General features: G+C 34.1%; 1 protein-coding gene across 3 annotated transcripts in view; it reads right to left on the bottom strand.

The window, feature by feature from the left end:
* The window catches only part of LOC150092428 (uncharacterized), a 353,827-nt gene that overhangs the window by 199,080 nt on the left and 134,038 nt on the right, over positions 1–20,709 (bottom strand). For all 3 annotated transcript variants that reach the window (XM_090414980.1, XM_090414981.1, XM_090414982.1), the window contains 3 exons: positions 16,158–16,246; positions 11,767–11,876; positions 1,465–1,579 (listed from right to left, as the gene is read on the bottom strand). In XM_090414980.1, the coding sequence (XP_090271106.1) occupies positions 1,465–1,579; positions 11,767–11,876; positions 16,158–16,189 (257 nt within the window). In that variant the 5' untranslated portion in view covers positions 16,190–16,246. The remainder of the gene's footprint in view (positions 1–1,464; positions 1,580–11,766; positions 11,877–16,157; positions 16,247–20,709) is intronic.

The following is a 20,709-nucleotide window of genomic DNA, read 5'->3' as shown; positions in this document are numbered from 1 at the left end:
GAGCCTTGATAAGACCCCATCTGGACTTCTGTGCCCAGCTATGGGCACCAGGGTTTCTTCGTGATGGGAAGGAAGTGGAGAGGGTCCAGAGACGAGTGACCAAGATGATAGCAGGTCTGTGGAATGAACCTTATGAGAATAGGTTGAAGATTTGTGGGTTGCAGAAATTGGATGATAGGCGGAGGGGTGATATGATTGAGACATTCAAATTACTGAAGGGTTTTTATAAGATTGATCCAGAAGATATTTTTGAAAATATGACTGGTGGTGGGAGGACTAGGGAAGCTGGGCAAGAGCATGGTTGACAAGGGTGTTAGAGCTAGGTTCTTTACTTGGAGAGTGGTAAATGAGTGGAATAAGCTTCCAGAGTCTGTTGTGGGTGCTACGACCGTGAATGAGTTCAAGGCAAGGTATGATAGATACTGTGTGAATGTTGAATAGTTGTTCTTGACATGTTAGGGCCTCCCTCGATGAGTCTGTCGACTCCTTGGAGTTTCCCGGAACAATAATAATAATAAACAATAATAATATAACTTCTTCCTTTCTATCCAATGGTTGTAAGAATTGCTTCATTAAAAGAACTTTGAGTACTTTTAATATGTCTTCCTCTTCAAACACAGAAGAAATAACGCACATTCCTATCCCTTATGTACAAGGCATCAGTGAACGTATAGCAAAACTTTTAAAACCACTGAATATTTTTGTTGCCTTTCGACCGTTTAGAAAAATCTCCACCTTTCTCACTTCTCCTAAGGACAAGCTTCCACATCTTAATCATCCAGGTGTCTACCAGATTCCATGCTCTTGTGGATTATCTTATTTCAGACAAACAGGAAGACCTGTCTCTATTCAGCTAGAAGAACACCAATCTTATATTGAATACTTTAAACCTGAAAAGGCTGGACTTACAGAACATGCCATCTTCACTAGACATAGAGTTCATTGGAGACAAGAGTTCTTCACAAAAGTTGGTTCCTCATGGAACGCCTTTATAAAGAAACATGTGAAACTCTGCTTCATTCTCCTAACTTAAACAGATCTGACAGCTTATGTCTACCCCCTTTATGGAGATAGTACTTTACAAATCAGCTAATCTTTCCTAACTTTTTATTGTATTGATTTTTTTTTTTTTTTTTTTTTTTTTTTTTTTTTTTTTTTTTAGGAAATTTATTGACCTTTTTAGTTATCTTACACCAGCTACTTAGGTGGCGCTTTTTGGAATCGTCAGTTACTGTTTAATTTGAGCTTAATATGTACTGAAGATGCCTGTGACACACAGGCGAAAATTATACTATTAAATAATCTTTGTACGTGAGTTTTTTCCGTTATTAATTTTGTATCAATATATACCATTATATGGTTTCTGTATGTATTATTTGAAAGTTAATGTATATGTAGTGCGGTGAAATACCAATATCAGATGTAATACATATGTACACACTGATTCATTCATGAGATACTTACTTGTTGTCTGTACATGTTTTCAACTCGGAAGCATAAACACAAAATTCCCCAAATGTAAGATAGTCCCCATTTGGACGTTTGGAACACTCATTGGCACATTGTAACATCTCATGAACTGTTGATAAATAAACTATGGTTAACAAACTAGGAATCTGTACTGTTATACAATTCAAATTTAAAAATCACATATTACATTTAAGCAACTGTTATATAGCACACTGCAATCTCAATAAACTAGGTCAAGTCAACTATAGTCTTGCAGACACATGTTACTTGCAAGGATTTTTGCTAATTTTATTTTTATAAAATTAGCAAAAATGCATTATTATATTATGATGAAAAAATATGTGTTGGATACTCCTTGAATTTTAAATAGTCTACATGAATGGATAAGTTTGTTTTAAGCATTATTATTATTATTACCACAAAACCAGAGTTAAAAGATTCATTGCATCCATCATATCACATCACACTTTAATGGCATTTCGCTGGTGCACATCACGCCCTTGTTTTGCAACTTGAAAATTGTTGAGAGGAACTTATCTGGTAAGTTCCTTTACAATGCTCATCTGGTGAGCACTTAAAATGTAATCAAACTCTGCAGTTACATATTCTCAATTTATGTGAATAGGCATCACTTTTGTTATGCATCTCTGAATATTCTCTCTCCCATTCTCTTTTACCCCAGGTTTCATCCCTAACTGAAATCCAGGCAACCAAAGCTATGTACAACATTCCAGGTTATGGTTTGACCAGGATCTTATAAAACTGAACTAGCAATACCTTGTTTCTACTTGTCGGTGTCAACCACTGAAACAATTCTCTGTTATTCTTACTATCTTTACCACAGCTCTGAAAGTCTACTCCATATCAATTATCACTCAAGATTCTTTGCCTCCTCTGCTTCCAGCAGTCTGTAATTACACATAATGAACTGACATTACTCACCATACCTATATGAGTCCATTCAAACGATTCTGAAGAGTCTCTATACATCAGTTTCATTAATAATAATCCTCACTAGCATTTTCATTTACTTGCAAACAATTAAACTTCATCTAGGCACTGCACCTTGCCTTACACCACTCACTTTCTGAACCCTATTTAATAACGACGACTTTTTTATATACAAGTGCTAATGTTGTACGATCTATTACTGACATAAATGGGAGATAGAAGTATGTGACAATGACAATACTAGAAATATGGTTGGAATGATGATGATGATGATGATGATGTGTGTGTGTGTGTGTGTGTGTGTGTGTGTGTGTGTGTGTGTGTGTGTGTGTGTGTGTGTGTGTGTTTCCGAGAAAGGAGATGATGATTAATTGAACAGATCTCAAAAGTTCATACTTGAAATTTACCAAATTCAAATATCAAGATCAAGGAAATCGAGAGAAGACCAAGTATTATTTAGTTACAACCTTGGCATTAAAGGAGACAAAAATTAAATCTAATTCAATATGTCCTACAAGATGGAATATCACTTACTATATTGCTGTTTAACTTATATATTAATGATATTCAGTTGTTTGCAGATGATGCAAAAGTTGGGACGAACCATGAAGAGTAGAGAGGATGTTGTGGCCTTACAAAAAGACTTGAATAAATTGAGTGATTGGGCATGGGAATGGGGATATGAGTTCAATGTTGCAAAATGTAAGGTTTTAAAATTTGGAAAAAAAAAAATGGAATGCAGAATTTACGCTTGGTAAGGATATATTGTTGGAGGTGGAGAAAAAAGAGAGGGGTGATAGATAAGGATCTGAAATTTAGGGAACACATAGCCAAAATTGTGAAGACAACACAAAGACTTCTGGGAATGATGTGGAGGACACTAACTTATAGAAGTAGAGAGATTCTTGTTCCATTGTATAAGGCTTTGATTAGACCACACATGGACTATTGTGCCCAGATTTTTCAGAAGGATGAAGAGATGTTCGAGAGGGTCCAGAGGCTACCAAGATGACTAAGGTAGTTTCTGACCTCTGAAATATCGAGTATGAGGAAAGATTGAGAAGATGCAACTTGCAGGGTCTGGTGGACAGGAGGAGGAGGAGAGGAGATATGATAGAGACCTACAAGTTATTAAGGGGTTGTTATAGGATCAATGCTGGAGAGGTTCTACAGAAAATAGTGGGAGATCAGAGGAGAACCAGAGGTCATCCCTGGAAGCTGTATAAGGAGGATGTGAGTAGGAGAGTGAGAAGCAGGTTTTTTAATGCAGAGTTGTGAATGATTGGAATGCCTTGCCTGAAAGTGTAGTGTGTGCAGAGAATTTATCTGTGTTTAAAGTGTGGTATGATGAGCTGTGTGTTTGATAAAAGGACCTCCCAGATGAGTCTTTGACTCCATGGGGTCTTGGGTAATAATAATAATAATATATGCTTTCCAGGTTATATGAATCAAAAAGAGATGTAACATGCAGGCTTCTTAAATCTGATGAATAGGAAAGTACTGAATTAAAGATGCCAAGAAATTACATTCTTGGTTTCATCCTTTATCCAAGTATAAGCAAACAAAGTTTGCACGTGAAGTCACTTCACAAACTGGGCTACACGTGCAAACTTTGTTTGAATACAGAGATATCTAATATGTTCTAACCCTCCTGAAGAACATATTAGAAACATTAGGGCATGTTTTAGGATATATTAGAAAACAATGATTAAGGAGAATGCCATATTTGGTTGGTATATTTGAATTAATAAAAGCTGTAAAAATGTGAACCACCATTAATGAGCCACTTGAGAATGGGAAATATATGGGAGAGAAAGAACCGGCTTGAATAGAAATACTTTCATTAATGGCAAACAAATGATTAACGTATTCTATATGTTAAGGGACTTTCAGAAAAAATAGCAGGATTACTTCAACAGATTAACATACAAGTCACTTTCCATCCAGTTCGCAAACTTAATACATTCCTTATCTCACCAAAAGACAAATATCCTCCTCCATCTTATCCTGGAGTTTACAGAATCCCCTGCTCTTGTGGCTTATGTTATTATGGACAAACTGGTCGATCTGAACAAATTCGTCATGAAGAACATCAAGAATACATTTCTCTTAAAGAATCCAACAAATCCAGTTTAACTAGCCATGCTTTAGCTACAAAACACAGAATTCAGTGGAACAAAACCAAAATCCAAACAACAAAAGTATTTTCTTCTGGAAAGACTCTACAAAGAAAGCTGTGAAGCACACATTCACAACCCAAACCTGAACAAAAGCAACTGCCTAAAACTTCCTCAATTTTGGGTAGTTATATTAATTAATACTCACCATTCATGTGTTTCTTAATTGTAATTAAATTTTGATTATATTTAAAAATAATTAACTAAATTAATTTATTTTGAATATCTATTAATGCATATGGAGCTATTCTCCTGCAGCCCATAGTGCACATAATATCATGTGCTTTCAATCAAACTGTTGTTCTTTTTAGTTTTCCTATAACTGCATTGGCAATAGCTATGAAGCTCAGCTGAAAATTTTCCAAATAAAAATATTAAACATAAGTGATTCTGGTATTTATATTTTATGATGAATTCTTTCGCTTACGTCTTGATTTTTAGACAAATATCCTAAAACAACCACATACATTAGTTCCTCTCCCCCCCCTCCATGTGCATGCATATTTGGTTACAACTGAAGAACCATCACGATATGTGATTCGTCTGCCAATATGCAAGTATGAAATTGACACGGGGCATGGTGTTTTCTCTCGTCCCACTAGATGGTTATGAAGGTGGTGAGAGAGTTTTGATTGTCCTGATGTGAATGTGTTAATAAGTGAAGACTTGTAGTCTTTTATCTTGAAGTTTCTGAGAAAATCAGTGGTTGCTACTTTAAAAGTTTTAAGCTACTTATTCACTAAAGTTTCATTAACATGTTGTCTGCCATTGGCCTAATGTGTAACTTGCTGTTGGTGACAATAAGTTGTATATATTTTTTTCTTCAAAAATGTAACTGTTGATACATTTTTCACTGTAAAACTTTTCTTTACTAAAATGTTTTTAGAACTTAAGTGATTATATTACTGTTTGAAAGTTTCTAGTCCCATGGAGGTAGGGAGCAGCCAGCTCATTAGAAACGAGTATCAATTTTTTCACTAACATCCCCATGCGGCTACCATAAGCCAGTTATCAACTTGCCACTGCTACCAAAATGTTCTTAGTATTCTCTCTTTAATAATACATAATTCCTGTTATGTGTTTTTTTTTCACTTTGTCACTGTAGCTACAAACTTTATTAGTAAAGGGCAAGAATCAAATTATTTCATAGTTTATGTATAGATAAAAACTTCTTTTACATACACATCTATGAGATATTTCAGTACGAGATATATATCAACTCCTGAAAATAAATTAATTGACACACACACATATATTCATATATATATATATATAAAAACACACACATATATATTTATATATAAAAAATTAAAAAAAAAAAAACTTATGTTAACTGTCTGTTGATGTTAGTACATTCTTCATGCTGCTTACTTCTAATAAACTGAAGCACTTTCAATAGCATCCAAATAGCATGTGAAAAGATCTATTTAGCTAACCTTTCAAAAAAGCCCATGTAATAATGCATGAGGGATACAAAAATCTTGTCAAAAACCTCCATCTTACAATAATGGAATTAAAATGTGTATGCTTTTATTACAAGAGTTGTAAACAGGGCCAGATTTATGTATAAGCTTAATAAACTACAGCTTAGAGTCTCACATTACATGCAGACTTCTTAACAGTTATAGCTTAAGGCCAATAAAATCTTAAATCTGGTCTTGGTTAATGTAAAAGTCAGCCTCTCTCTCTCTCTCTCTCTCACACACACACACAATACTCCATCATTTAAAAATATCAGAGGAAGCAGTTTCATTGATTTGATTGATTTGACAATATCAAACAATGCTATTTTACCCCGGGTCTCTGAATGGAGATGTGAAGAAGAGAAAAGCTGTTCTGATCATCGCATGTTAAGTTTCACCTTCAGTAACAAAAATTTAAACAGAATACACAACACAAACCATTGCGTTAACATCAAGTACTTCACTAATAAAAACATATTTGTAAAAGCATGAAAAAGAGAATTTTCATGCGTAATCTCAGAATATCGTTTTAATGGGATCAGCAAACAAAGCTCAGCTTAGACAAGAACCTAGCCATCTGGGCATCAGCACAAGCCAATATAGACTTCTTTATTTCTATGATTTTCAGGTCTGAAAAAATCCAGCGACCAAATATTGATGCGACCAAGCTAAACATCGATGGAAGAAAATCAGTACCTTGGTGGAATGGTGAACTAAGAGTCCTAAGAAAACATGTTAGCGCATTCAGACGACTATATCAAATAACATACAATAATCAAGATTTAAGATAGAACTACTATAAAGCCAAATACAGCTATCAGTCCAAAATTACAAATGTGAAAACAGAATTATGGAAAAAATTCTATACTGTTTCAACCGTATTGAATCTTCATCATCATCATCAAATTCCTGCTATGTACCCTCAAGGGGTGTACAGGATATGACAGTACTATATGAAAAAATTACATCATTACTAACTTCCTATCTACAATTTTCCTCCAAATCAGTCTGTTACTTGTCAAGACTCCAACATTATCAGATCTTATATTTCTATCGTCTAAGGCACTTTGTACCGTATCAATCCACCTATATCTTGGTCTTCCTCTGGGTCGTTTTCCTGCCAACCTGGCAGAGAACACTTGTTTTGCTAATCTTTCCTCTCCCATTCTATTTAAGTGACCATACCACCTGAGATTAGCTCTGCTAATGCATTCCTGGATGCTGACAATGTCAAGTTCTTTCCTAATATCCTCATTTTTAATATGATATTGCCATTGATGCCATCTGTTCACGCCTCTAATCTTTCTCAGGACTCTCATATCTGCGGTCTCTAGTCTTTAGTCAAGTGTTTTACTTCTGACCCAGCTCTCAGATCCATAAGTTAAAACTGGTTTGAACACCGTCTTGTATACAGCTAATTTAGTGTTCCGACTAATTTCTCTCTTATTCCATATGAATTTATTCAATTGACTTCCCACCATACCAGCTTTGCTGATTCTGTTGTCTATTTCTATATTTAATTTACCATCTTCAGTAAAAATTGTGCCTAAGTAGCTGAAATGTTTTACTTGTTCCACAGGTTCTCCATTCACAACACAGTTGACATTTTCAATGATTCTGCCTATTTTCATTGTCTTTGTCTTTTTATTGCTGACCTTCATACCATATCTATTACAACAGCTATTCAATTTAGTCAGAGAATCTTGCAGACTTGTAGCGGATTTATTTAGAAGTATAACATCATCCGCATAAAGCAAAGAGCTGACATTAACATCTCCAATTTTGATATCAGGTTTAATACCACTTTCCTTCATAATGTGATCCATATAGATAATGAATAACAGAGGGGATAATGTACATCCTTGTCTCACACCAGATTTAACATTAAACCATCTTCCTGTACTTCCTTCAATTCTAACTGCTGACTTACAACTCAAATAAAGACTAAGTATTGCTTGATATAATGCCCCATTGACACCATATAACTGCAGCATATTGAATAGCTTCTCTCTTGGCACCTTGTCATATGCCTTTTCCAAATCGACAAAACTTAAATATAGATCTTTGTTATATTCCCATGCTTTCTCGACTATTTGTCGTAAAGTGAAGATCTGATCCTGACAGCCTCTATTTGGCCTGAATCCAGCTTGTTCTTCACCAAGCTTTTCTTCCACAATTCTTCTCAACCGTTTCTCAAGTATACTGGCATAGATCTTGCCAGGAACACTCAGTAGGGAAATACCTCTGTAATTCTCACATTCAGTTTTATTTCCCTTTTTATATATGGGTACTATGAGAGCTCTACTCCAATCATCGGGAATTCGTCCCTCTGTCCAGGCTTTCTGAACTATGCAGTGCAGCCACTGTAAGACTTTTATACCACCATACTTCAGCATTTCTGGTCGAATATCATCTACTCCTGCTGCCTTTCCACATTTCAACCCTTTGATGGCTTTATCTACTTCAAGTATGGATATGTCAAATAGCATACTCAAATAATATGTCAAATAACAAGTATGGATATGTCAAATAACTATATCAAATAACATACAATAATCAAGATTTAAGATAGAACTACTATAAAGCCAAATACAGCTATCAGTCCAAAATTACAAATGTGAAAACAGAATTATGGAAAAAATTCTATACTGTTTCAACCGTATTGAATCTTTGGAACTGTATATATAAATTAGCAGCGAAAAAGAATAAGACAACACCTATATTATCAACTATTAAGAAAACAGATGACTCCTACACTAAAAACTTAGCAGAAACTGCAGCTATTATGATAAACAAGTTTATTCCCGATGATGATGAATTAAGAGATGAAGAAATCCACAAAACTTACAGACAAAGAATGAAAACAGACACAGACACTCCTAATGACAACTTATTTACAAATAATGAAATCGAGTCAGTATTAAGATCAATGGATCCAAGAAAAACTCCTAGAGAGGACAGAATAACCAGCGATATACTCCTCTCCTAAGAGCATTTGTCGAACTTATGGAATTCATAACAACAGTTTACAACGCCTAAAATGAGTGAGATTTCCTTTAGTATGGAAACGTTCTAAAATTATACCCATAATCAAATGAGGAAAAGAAACAACCAACAAAATTAGCAAATACAGGTCAATCAGTCTCATAAACACTGCTGGTAAGGTACTAGTAAAACTTCTGATAAACCAAATAACGCACTTTGTCTACTCAAGAAATCTATAAGCAGCAATCAACATGCATTTAGACCTCAATCAAGCACAGTAGATGCAATTATGGAGGTTAAAGAGTTCACAGAAGATAGTCTACAGCAAAAAAAGGACATACTACTGATCTCACTTGATGTACAAGGAGCCTTCGATGCTGTGTGGTGGCCATAATCAATCAATTAAGAGATTTAAAATGTCCAAAAAACCTACTCTACCTTACAAAAAATTATTTTACAGACAGAAGAGCAACCATGACATTAAAAACAATAACTATAACGAAAGAAGTCAACCGAGGCTCTCTGCAAGGTTCTTAATAGCAAGTTGTACCTTGATATTAAGACTTCCTTTCACTACTGAAACAAAAGTCATAGCTTTTGCCAATGATGATGATTCGGAGATGCAACGACTTACACTTAGACGAAGAACTCTTTAAAATTGATTGTAGAGTGGGCATGTGAGAAGAAAGTTACCTTCAATAGCACTAAGTCTAAAGCGCTTACATCTCACGTAAAAAATCAAAACAACATGTAACAGTCTTTATAAATTATGGGGAAGTTCTCGAGGAAGCCAATGAACTAAAATAACCTAGGAATAACAATAGATGAAAAATTACCTTCAACAAGCACATCTTATATGTTGCTGAAAAAAAGCTTACAAATAGTAAACTACTAGCTAAGTCAACAAGGATTAAGTAGGGATTAGGCAAACGAGCACTGAAAACAATATATAATGGAGCTATACTACCATTGATATCTTATGCTGCACCTACCTGGAAATATGCACTAAAATCAAAGAAAAACTAAAAAAGCTAAACAGAGTTCACAAGTCCTTATGTATAATTAAAGGATATAGGACAATACTTTCGAGGCAGTTTGCATTATTGCTGGTCTAACACGGATCTGACTGAAAATGCAAGATTTCTCTCTTATATGTGAAGTCACTTCCGGAAGATATAACAGAAATTCCAGCATTGATCCAAATTGCTATGAATGTCTGCTTCACTACAGTAGGTGGCCTCACCCAGCAAAGAGAACATATATTAAGGAAAAGGAAAGCTCTGAAAGTGACAATTTCCATATATACACTGATGGAAGCAAAACTGAAGGGACTTCAGTTGTTCTTTTATTGCATATAACAGACAATCCATTATAAAAGAACGCTGCTCTAGACTGGATACTCTCTGTTCCAACAAACAAGAAGAACAACTTGCTATATAGTTTATTCACTTACATATCTCTGGGAATTAGAACTCCACACCTCTCATTAAAAGACAGTAACAATTTACAGTGACAGTGGAAGCACTATAGATGGTATAAAAAAACAGAACAACCATATAGCATTAATAGAACAGACAAGATATCTGGTTTGAAATCTCATTCTAGAGGGATGGGAAATCAAATTCTGTGAATGTGTATACTTGGTTAGCAGGAAACGAAGATCAGATCAGCTGGCTAAAGAAGTGGCTAGAAATGAAATGGTAGAAACAAATTACCAAAAGTATTCAAAATCTGCTATAAAAACTCTTGCAGAAGAAAGAAGCCTAAATTTGTGAGAAGAAGAAATGAAAACATCAAAAAACGGATCAGCAACAAAAGAATTCTGGCCAAGTAGCAGAAGCAGACTCCAGCTGAAAAAACATGCCAGCTCTCCAGGTTTAACCATGCTACTAACAGGACATGGAAAACTAAGACACTACCTACACAGATTCCATATCCTGGAATTCCTATTATGCATTTTGTCTGCACCCTAAACAGACTAGACTGTCAATCACATACTTTACAGTTGGCTACTGGATTCCATCCAGATGCCCCTAATACAACTCATCATCACTTCTGGAGACAAGTGGCCAGTGTCAAAACAGAGACTTATCGAAAAGTATTACTCAGAATTGATTCAATTTGCCGATAAGATCAACTTCCAGTCATTGTAATGTAACATAATTTACTAATATTGTAAAAATTATATAGTGTAAATATATGTATATATAAAAATATAAATATGGATGAAAAAGTCCATATAGATATAAATAAATGTAAATATGAATATTGATGTAAAAATATAAATATTAATCAGTACTTGGAAACTACATGTAATATATGCATTGGAGTATGTAGGAATAAATTACTTCCTGGTAAGGTTATTATCAGGAGGAAAACACACACACATGCATACATGCACGCACGCAGAGAGAGAGAGAGAGAGAGAGAGAGACCTGCCTGGATGGTTGTCAAATTCACATAGCATTCTGAAATGGTACACATATGCATAAAAATGAGAAAGATGAAACATTTCAAAATTGCAAGTGATTAAGAAAATTTATGAATGCTATACAAACATTCACAGAGAGAAACCAATGTATTCTGATATATTATATGGACATTCAAAAGAATGTACATGTAGTGAAGTAGATTTCTACTGGTTTCAATAGCATTAGTACAGTATAATATAATTATTAAATTCTGTTTAACATCAGACTGCTTTAAAAACAGATACTCACCTTGAGAACTGGAGGGGAAAATGTCCATATCATGAAACGTGAATGGCACTGAATGGGCAGGGAGTTTGTTGGCTGCTTCAGCTCGCTCAATCCAGACTTGAAATAATTTCCTGTAATTATCATGAATCTCGTTAATAACAAAATAAATGGTTTTTATAAGAGCAATATCGTAACATCAAAATCTTGCATTTATATAATAACAAGTTTCACAAAAGGCACCACAAATGGGATCTAAATTTTCATTACCAGCCACAGTATGAATAATAACATCAAAACATAGTGAGATTATCATTATTATTATTTGGTCTCCAGGAATTACAAGACTCATTTACAGATATATTTGGATTCTAGTGCAATGTTAACAGTCTTCAACTCTGTTATGACTGGCCCCATGTGCCCCCTCATCCCTTTCTATTCATTCACTTAATGCACTATTAATACTTCATGCTGCTCAGGAATTTATAATGCAATCTATAATCAAAAGAAAATGAAATTGCAAGTTTGTAGAAAATCATGAAAAAATGTAGTTTCAGATATGAAACAAGTATTACCATATTTACAGAAGAAGATAATACAAGATAACACATCCACAGTAAAAAAGCTTAATTAAATTAATAATGATCGAGTGTTAATACTGATTAAACTGGTATTTAATTAAATAAATTATTATTATTTATACTACATGGATGCCTCTAGGAAGTCAGGGACTTACCAAGGGAACATGAGGCCAAGAAGAACCTGTGTAAACTATAAATGTTTAACCAAGTGAAAAAACTTTCAACATCTATCTCTGATATAGACTAATTTAATATTTATTCATATGGGGTTTTCCCAATTCCTCCACCGTCCCTTAGGACTGGTCGAGCCCTCCTTGTGAGGGATTAAGTATGTATTTTATGACTGTAGATCCGTGTGTATTCAAGGGTCGGTTTGCCTGTTCTGAGGGATGAAAAACCAGAGTTTCTGGGAGAAAAAACATTCTACCTCCATATGAGACTGGCTAACTCATCTTTAGTCGAAAGAGACCAAATAAAGGTTCCTCACATCATGGACGGGGCTGTACATATGTATGTTTTCCTGACCTCAATACAGAGGTCAAAACGTTGAATATTATTTTCTTAATTATGAATAAAGCAATCATTCCAATATGCATGTTTTTATCTCCGTAAATTCTTCACTATGAATACTGACCATAGTGTAACCTTAAAAGAAAGAATTGTTTACTCTAATGACTCTACTCTCACAGAACTCGGTTATCTTTGCATCACTTTTTTTTTAGCCAAGCGAAAAACCCCCATAAAATAGATAAAATACTGCATATGCCTATCCTTTCTACATTTAACACAAAATAATACAACAAAACTATTCCCATCTCTGTATTCTGTCAACATTCTGTATCTTCAAACCAAACATAAAGCCGGCAACCTTGATCCATTATCCAAAGGATCAGCTTCTTCTTCTTCTTCTTCCACATCCTGGACTGTAAGTTTCCTCATGGTTGCAACTTAACTACTTTGGAAATTTCATTTTTATTCTTTTATGTGGCGCTCACCCACAAAAGGTTATTTGTAGACTTATAGTAGATTTGTACCATGGGTGGGCTAATTTTTTTTTTCTATTTTTATCAATTTTTACATTTTTGCACTTTTTTATTTATTTTTTACATAGTCAAGAAACCTTACTCTAGAGACCAGACATGGAACTTTTTCAAGTCCCTTCAGGTCTCCAATACCAGTAGATCTGTTAACACCTGCCTGGAAGAAAATAAAATCTACATTTGCTATCATCTGTATGTCAAGTGAAGTCAAGTCAAGATGGCAGACCATACTCTGGATATTCCTTCCCAAGGATTAAATGGAAGAAAACAACTGTGCTGCACAGAAATTGCTATGTCTGAAATACTACTTTTAGAATCAGCACTAGATATGAAATACTTCCCTAACCTTGTTACATATGGCTGCAGGTCTGGGAGACAGCCATTCTAAGACCACATTTAGCTTGAAATCTCAAAATTTACTTTATTTTTATCTGATACCTAGAAAATACCTTGAAAGAACATCAATTTCTTTATAGTTACAATTCAAAATGTTCTGCAACAATCTAATTGGGTGTTATATGTTTCACCACATTTGTAATTTGTACTCTGAAATTTCTGTTTTGAAATCTGTGAAATATTAGCAACTCAATAAATTATACATTTATTCTCTTCCTCTGATCTTGTTTATAAGCATAGCGCTGTTGCAAATAGGCAGGAATTAAATAGATATGCAGCATCATTAAGCAAGAAATATCAAAAAAAAACACACTGTTGTGGAAAGTATATAAGGATAAAGGTGATTAGTAGGCTCATGGACAGTACAAAGCATAGGCAAGAAGAGTAACCAGTATGGTTAGGAAGGAAAAATCAGATTGTGGTCAAGCCAAGCAGGTCAAGGGAAATTCCAAAGTGTTTTTCCTATATTCTTCCTATACAGGAAGAATGATTATGCGAGTAACAGAAATAGAAAAAGTTGCATTACTGAGTGATCACTTTGCAAGTGTGTATCATTCCAGCTGGAGATAATGCAGTGTGAGATCAATATGAAAATAGAAGTAGATGAACCAAAGATGTTTTAGGATATTAAGGATAATCAGCTATGGAATGAACGAGATATCAGCCTATGTGTTATGAGTAAGTGCACCAGAAATGGCAATGTTCCTAACCAGATTGTTTGATTCAAGTCTCAACACAGGCAGAGTGCTAAGTTCCATTACATAAAATAGACCCCAAGACTGATGTAGCAAATTATATACCATCTAGCACCTCAGAAGTGGTAGTCACGGTATTTAAAAAGTTTCTTTAGGGCAGAATTCAGGAAAGGGTAGATCAGAATAAGATACTCTTGAAGTAACAGCATGGCTTTCTGAAAGGAGTATGCTTTCTACAATCTAGTGATAGTTCAGTTGAGTATGAGAAATGGTTACACCATATATACTGCTAAACTTTGTACAAAGGCAACTGACAGGAAACCACACCAACCTGTATTACATAAGTAGAGGACCTATTATCCATGAAGTTTGTGATAAGAATAACAGTATGGCTGACAGACAGACAACAAAGAATAGTATATAGTGGAGATGAATCAAAAAGAAGGCAGGTGACCAGAGGTGTGCCATAGGGTTCTGCACATGGGCCACTACATTCAACTTTCATTAATGATACTGAGATTGAAGTTGAAAATCAGAGGATATATTGCAAAAGTACACAAAACAGCTCAAAATGATTACTTTTGGATGCTAAGAAGTGCAATGAAAAACAGGCATTTGGAAGTTAATTATTCCTGGAAAACTGGAAAAGCACCTGCTCCTTACACCGCACAAAAACATGGTACGAAAGAAAATTTAAAGAATCTTGCAAAATCCTGATAAACCACCCAAATATCAACAATAAATATGGTATGAAAATTCCAAGGATCTGGATGGCACACATTCAGCCAACCTAATATGAAAGATTCAACATAAGTCAGGACTCTAGCCAATCCGCTAGTATTAGAAACCATTCCACTCCAACTGGCTGGAATGATGTTAATATATGTATATAGTAGACAACACAAATAATAAGACTCTAGCGTTGATGTATATTTTTTTTTTTTTCCACCAGAGGTCAGGCCAACAATTGTGATAGCGGTTGGTCAGTGTCTTTAACGAACCAGTCTGATTGTAGTATAGCTTGTTTCTTGTGTATATTTGTACGCTCCAGAAGATGACCTTGACATAAAGGTTGAAACGTCGAATTGTAAATTTTAGTAATATTAAACTAAAGTTTTTATTCAAACACGGTAGTTGTCTCCGTAATTTCCAAAAATGCATTCGGATCACCATGCAAGCCTAAAAGAAAGGATTAATTATTCCTCTTTATAAGGCTCTGATACAACCATATCTTACCAACTGTGCACAGATTTCATCTAGTGAGTTTCTTGGAGATGTGAAAGTGGTGGAGAGGATGCAGAAACAGTGAACCAGCCACCACTTTGGTGGCTGGTTCACAACAGAACTAAAGAAATTTTTGATACGTGAATGGACGAGAGAGAGGGGGGGGGGGTGATCATCTCTGGAAGATCTACAAGGATGTGATGTTTAGATTTTTTTTTTGCTTCAAAAGTGATGAATGAGTGGAATGAGTTTGCTTTGTTTGTGAATAGGTTTAAGGAGAAGTATTGTGTGAATAATGATTAGCACAGGCTTCCTGTAATGAGTCTTTGGAGTTCGTGTGGATCAAGTGTAATATAATAGTTATTATTTCATTACTTGTGTTTCACTTTCTACTGGCCAACAGTGGTGATCAATAACTGTTAGCTAATAATTAAATACTCTAAATTTAAATATAAATGCTAAAGTTTTTAAACCCATACCTTGTAAAATTTCCATATAGAATAAATGACATCTTTCAATTCAAAGGATATTTCTGCAGCTCCTTCCCTGCCCTGTGTGTGGTCACTGCCTTTGGGAAATTAAAAATATGCATGCATCAGAAAACAGATTATTCAAGAACAGAAGTATTTGAAAATAAAAATGAAATGAGTATAATAAATAATCACACACTAAAATTCAATCCTGTAGCAAAACTTAAATATTAATTTGTTGTGGGATCCATAACCTGTGGATGGAGAGTGCAGATGCTATTCACTTAGCCAACCAGATAGGGTAGATTATTTCATTATAATCTGAATGATGTAAAGATCCTGCAATGCTTTAAAAAAAAAAAATTAATTAAAAAAAAAAAAAAAGACCAACACCACTCTTACAGTACTTGTGAGGTTATAACTGAGAAGTAAGAAAGATTGAATAAAGAATTAAGAACTTTTTATTTGTGAAAAGAGACACTGTAGTTCACTCAATACAGACAATGCCCTCTGGTTGAAAAGACCAGAGTTCAAATCCCATCTAGAATGAGTTAAAACTCTATAAAGGCTTTTCACAAATGAGTTAGCTAGTCTCATACAGAAGTGAAAGGTTTTATTATTATTACTACAAACACCTGAAATCAAGACTATTTTTTTTTTCAGGCAAGAAACCTGAGTTTTTTTTTATCAAGCAAGACAGACAAACTGGCAAGGGAATACACAAAATTTGACAGACAGAGAAGACCAAACAAACAAGATTAACTGGCCTGTCAGAGCATTAATTAGGTTTCTAAGAAACCAAGTTACCTGACCATGACTGGCCATTGAGCCTAACATGTAAGATAGAATGAAAATTCATGAAGATGGAATGATTATTTGTGAAGACTGATGCCACAGTCATATTAAATGGAATACATCGATCAGTTTTTCACTAATAACATTTAATTTCAATTTTTTTTCACATTGTATTGAGAAATAGAGAAATAAGTATTAAGCATGTTGAAGGATAAAATAAAAATGGATTTGAACATATTGTGAAAAATATATTTATGACAAATTATATAATTTGCCACAAAATTTGACTTTGTTAAAAAGTCAAAACTAGAATTAAACTCACAGTTATATTTAATTTAAATTTAGTTCCACTAATGTCAATCTTTCTCACATTCAATCATGAAAAACAATTGTTTCCATAATGAATTTTTTTTACAAAGTTCAATTTGTGACTAATTAAAAGTGGCATCATGTGATCATTTCGGTTAGGTGTGTTGTCATGTTTTCCAGGGAGGGGGGAAGCTTGGAGACAAATAATTACATCAATAAATTTTTATAATTATTGATTTAATTAAATAACTATATCAATAAACGTCTTTTAGCTCTTTTGATGTAATTATTTGTTGATGTAAACTATAAATACATTATTTTCGTTTTGCATTGATTTTAATGATCTTTAATTCTTGGGGGAAAAAAAAGATACTAAGAATTAATAGTTTTTAGCACAATTTCATATATAAAAAAATTGACTGGCATATTTTATTAAAAATCAACTAATTAATTAATCCTAAATTAAATTATTTCAGTTTAAAAGCAAAAAAATAATAAAACTAACAAGCAAAATAATATTCAATTACATACAAATAAAAATACATTTCTAAAAGATAAGACCTTTTAAAAATGTATTTTTTTGTTTAAATTTGTTTCACTATAAATTTACAATTCACGCTTCACTCTGTAACTTACTAGACAGAGGGCAAACTAACTGGTCACTGTTCACAAATGAAAAAGATGAACCAAAAACAGGAACACATTACTGCAATAAAACATGTGTTCAATGGCCACCCCATAATAAAATTTTAAGAAAGAAAAAGCGTTCCCAAGGTCAAGGGTGTAAGATTACATATCTCAATCAATTTTACGATTATAATTTGTGGAATTTTTTAATCGATCCCTGGGGAAGGACCCCATTCCCTCCCACTGCGGATGCCTATGACCATGGGATTGTATTTTATCGATGTATGAAAATTTTGAGAGGGCACAGTGTATCAGCACTCATCTTAATTGGTCCAATGCAACTAACTGCAGGATAACTTTGAATACTTCTGCGTAGAGTGGGGGAACAATCTGTTTTATGATTGATTAGAAAACAACAATGCAGGAGAATGCTAAATTTGGTTGGTATATTTGAAGTACTCAAAGATGAAAATATGTGAACCATCATTTATAAGATGTGAGAATAGGAAGGAATAAGTCTTTGACTCCATGGGGTCTTGTTTAATAATAATAATAAGTGTGAGTAGAAACATTTTCATTAATGGCAAAGAATAATTAATAATTATCATTTGTGATGTGTGTTCTATAAGTTGCTGGGTAGAACAAGTAGCACGATCCTATAAATTCTAAACATGAATAAGTAAATTTATGATGGCATAATTAAAAAAAAAAAATTATGAGAGAGAGAGAGAGAGTATTGTAGGAATAAATATGGTTTGATGGAGCAGCAAATCATCTCGTAAAATTTGTTGCACATGTTATGTGAATTTCTCTGGTTTGTGTATATTTCGCTCTGTTTTCCAAGAATTTTATTTTGTTTACTGAGACTCGGTATACATAACATCTGATCATTATTGGAATTATCCACACTTTCGGGAATCCTAAATTCATTAGTTTTTTTTTTTTTTTTTTTTTTTTTTTTTTAGTATCAGCTGTTCTTCTATCTTATCAATCTCACATATGCTGGTATTTTGTTGTAGATCAACAATGTCTTATAATACACAGAATATTCATTTTTATTCAGGAATAGATATTTTTTACTGTCTGTTGTTTCCAAAGACGAATAAAAATGTCTCTATATATCGTTAAAAAGCTTTGCAATCTCAACAGATGCTATACTGCACAACAAAAGAAAAAACAATTAGCATTTTTCTCCTAACATCCACTTTCAGATTTTCAGTTCCAGAAAACATGTGTAACAACTGTTTGTAATAAAGCTGTTGGATATAGTAATCTCTCAACTCATGACAGTGACAACATTCAATTGGATTGGTTGACACAATAACCAATCACAGCCGCTAGGTGCTGAAAATTTAAGCTCACCTAGTTACGCCTTCTCAGCGGTTTAAAAAAATACAACGCTAAGAATTTGATACGCTGTACACTCTTTACATCTTTTCAAATGGCTCAAAGGTGTATGCATTTTGAAAGCACACCTGGGCTATTAACGCGAATGTGATGTAATGTTTATGCGGCAAAAAGTGCCTTCTCCATGAAGCACTAATGCTTTATTATCCTCGTGAAGAGGACAATGAAGCATTAGTATAGTATATTGTGTTCAATTTTAGGAATCGCATGAAGTCTGCAAACATGAGTGAGTCTTTAAAGGGAATAAATGCATAAATATAATATCGGTGATACTGATATTTCGTGGATGAGCATCGCACACCTAGCACACCCGGAATATTCGCCCCTGCTAATTAAATATATTTATCATCAGAAGTTCATTCACACCTGTTTTTATTTTGTTTCAGCATGTTTCATGCTGCAATTTGTATTATATCTCAAAAAAGTGGATTCGGTGTGCACTTGTAAAAGGCTGCAATCTATAGTACATTTATACTATAGCATGTTGTATAGTACACTTACTTCATCCACTCACAGTAATGTGAGTGGACAAAGAGTTAGATAATCCAAAATCTGCTCTTTGGAGTTTTTCCAAGTCCCTTCAGGACTCCAAAAAGCAAAGTAATATCTCATAATACGAATTTCATTTTCCAGTGTAAGAAACTCACAAAAAACTTTCAATCAGAGAACTGTCCACTTGATGCTATCCACTTAGCCAAAACATGGGCTGGCTGAAATAGGTTTATTTTCAGCTTTTTAAGTTGATAATTACTTCTTTATTTTATTCAGATTTTATGTGGTGGGGGGGGGCAATCCTCCCAACCCTGTTCACATTAACTGTTGCATCTAACAAATACCACCAGTATGTTCTATATGTCCACTAATGAAAGTACAACTGATGTATCTACTTAAGGATTAATGTATATTATTTTAAAACTTTGCCCACTTATTTCTGTTGATATCAATTCCTTATTCAATTACTATACCCCTTCTTCCCTACATATGCTTCTGCTTCTCATTTTTGTATGATAATACAGGAGGATTTATAAAAGTAAATGGTAGTGCAAAAATTAATGAAAGTAGGAAAATACAAGAAAGGTACATAAAACAACATTTACTTCATTGGTATATGAACAATAGTTTGTATGATTTGAAAAAGCATACACAGCTGTTTGCTGATGATGCAAAGTTAGGAAGAATGCTAAGAAATGATTATGACTTGAATAAATCAGAAATGTGAGTATAGCAGAATGGATCATCATCGTCAGCAGCAGCCATTTGTTGTCCACTGCTGGATGAAGGCCTCTCCTAAAATTCCCCATTCAGTTCTATCTTGCTTTGCTATGCCACTGAGTTACAACCATCTCTTTAATCTTATTTTCTCACCATCTTTTTGGTCTTCCTGTAGCTCTCTTTCCATCTTTGGGACAATAGATACCATTTT

Source organism: Typopeltis vanoorti, chromosome 26 (assembly GCF_054136105.1).
Source record: "Typopeltis vanoorti isolate ZY-2024b chromosome 26, IOZ_Tvanoo_1.0, whole genome shotgun sequence".
NCBI classification, from domain to species: domain Eukaryota; kingdom Metazoa; phylum Arthropoda; class Arachnida; order Uropygi; family Thelyphonidae; genus Typopeltis; species Typopeltis vanoorti.
The sequence above is the reverse complement of the archived record's forward strand: the minus strand, read 5'-3'. Positions and strand labels throughout refer to the sequence as shown.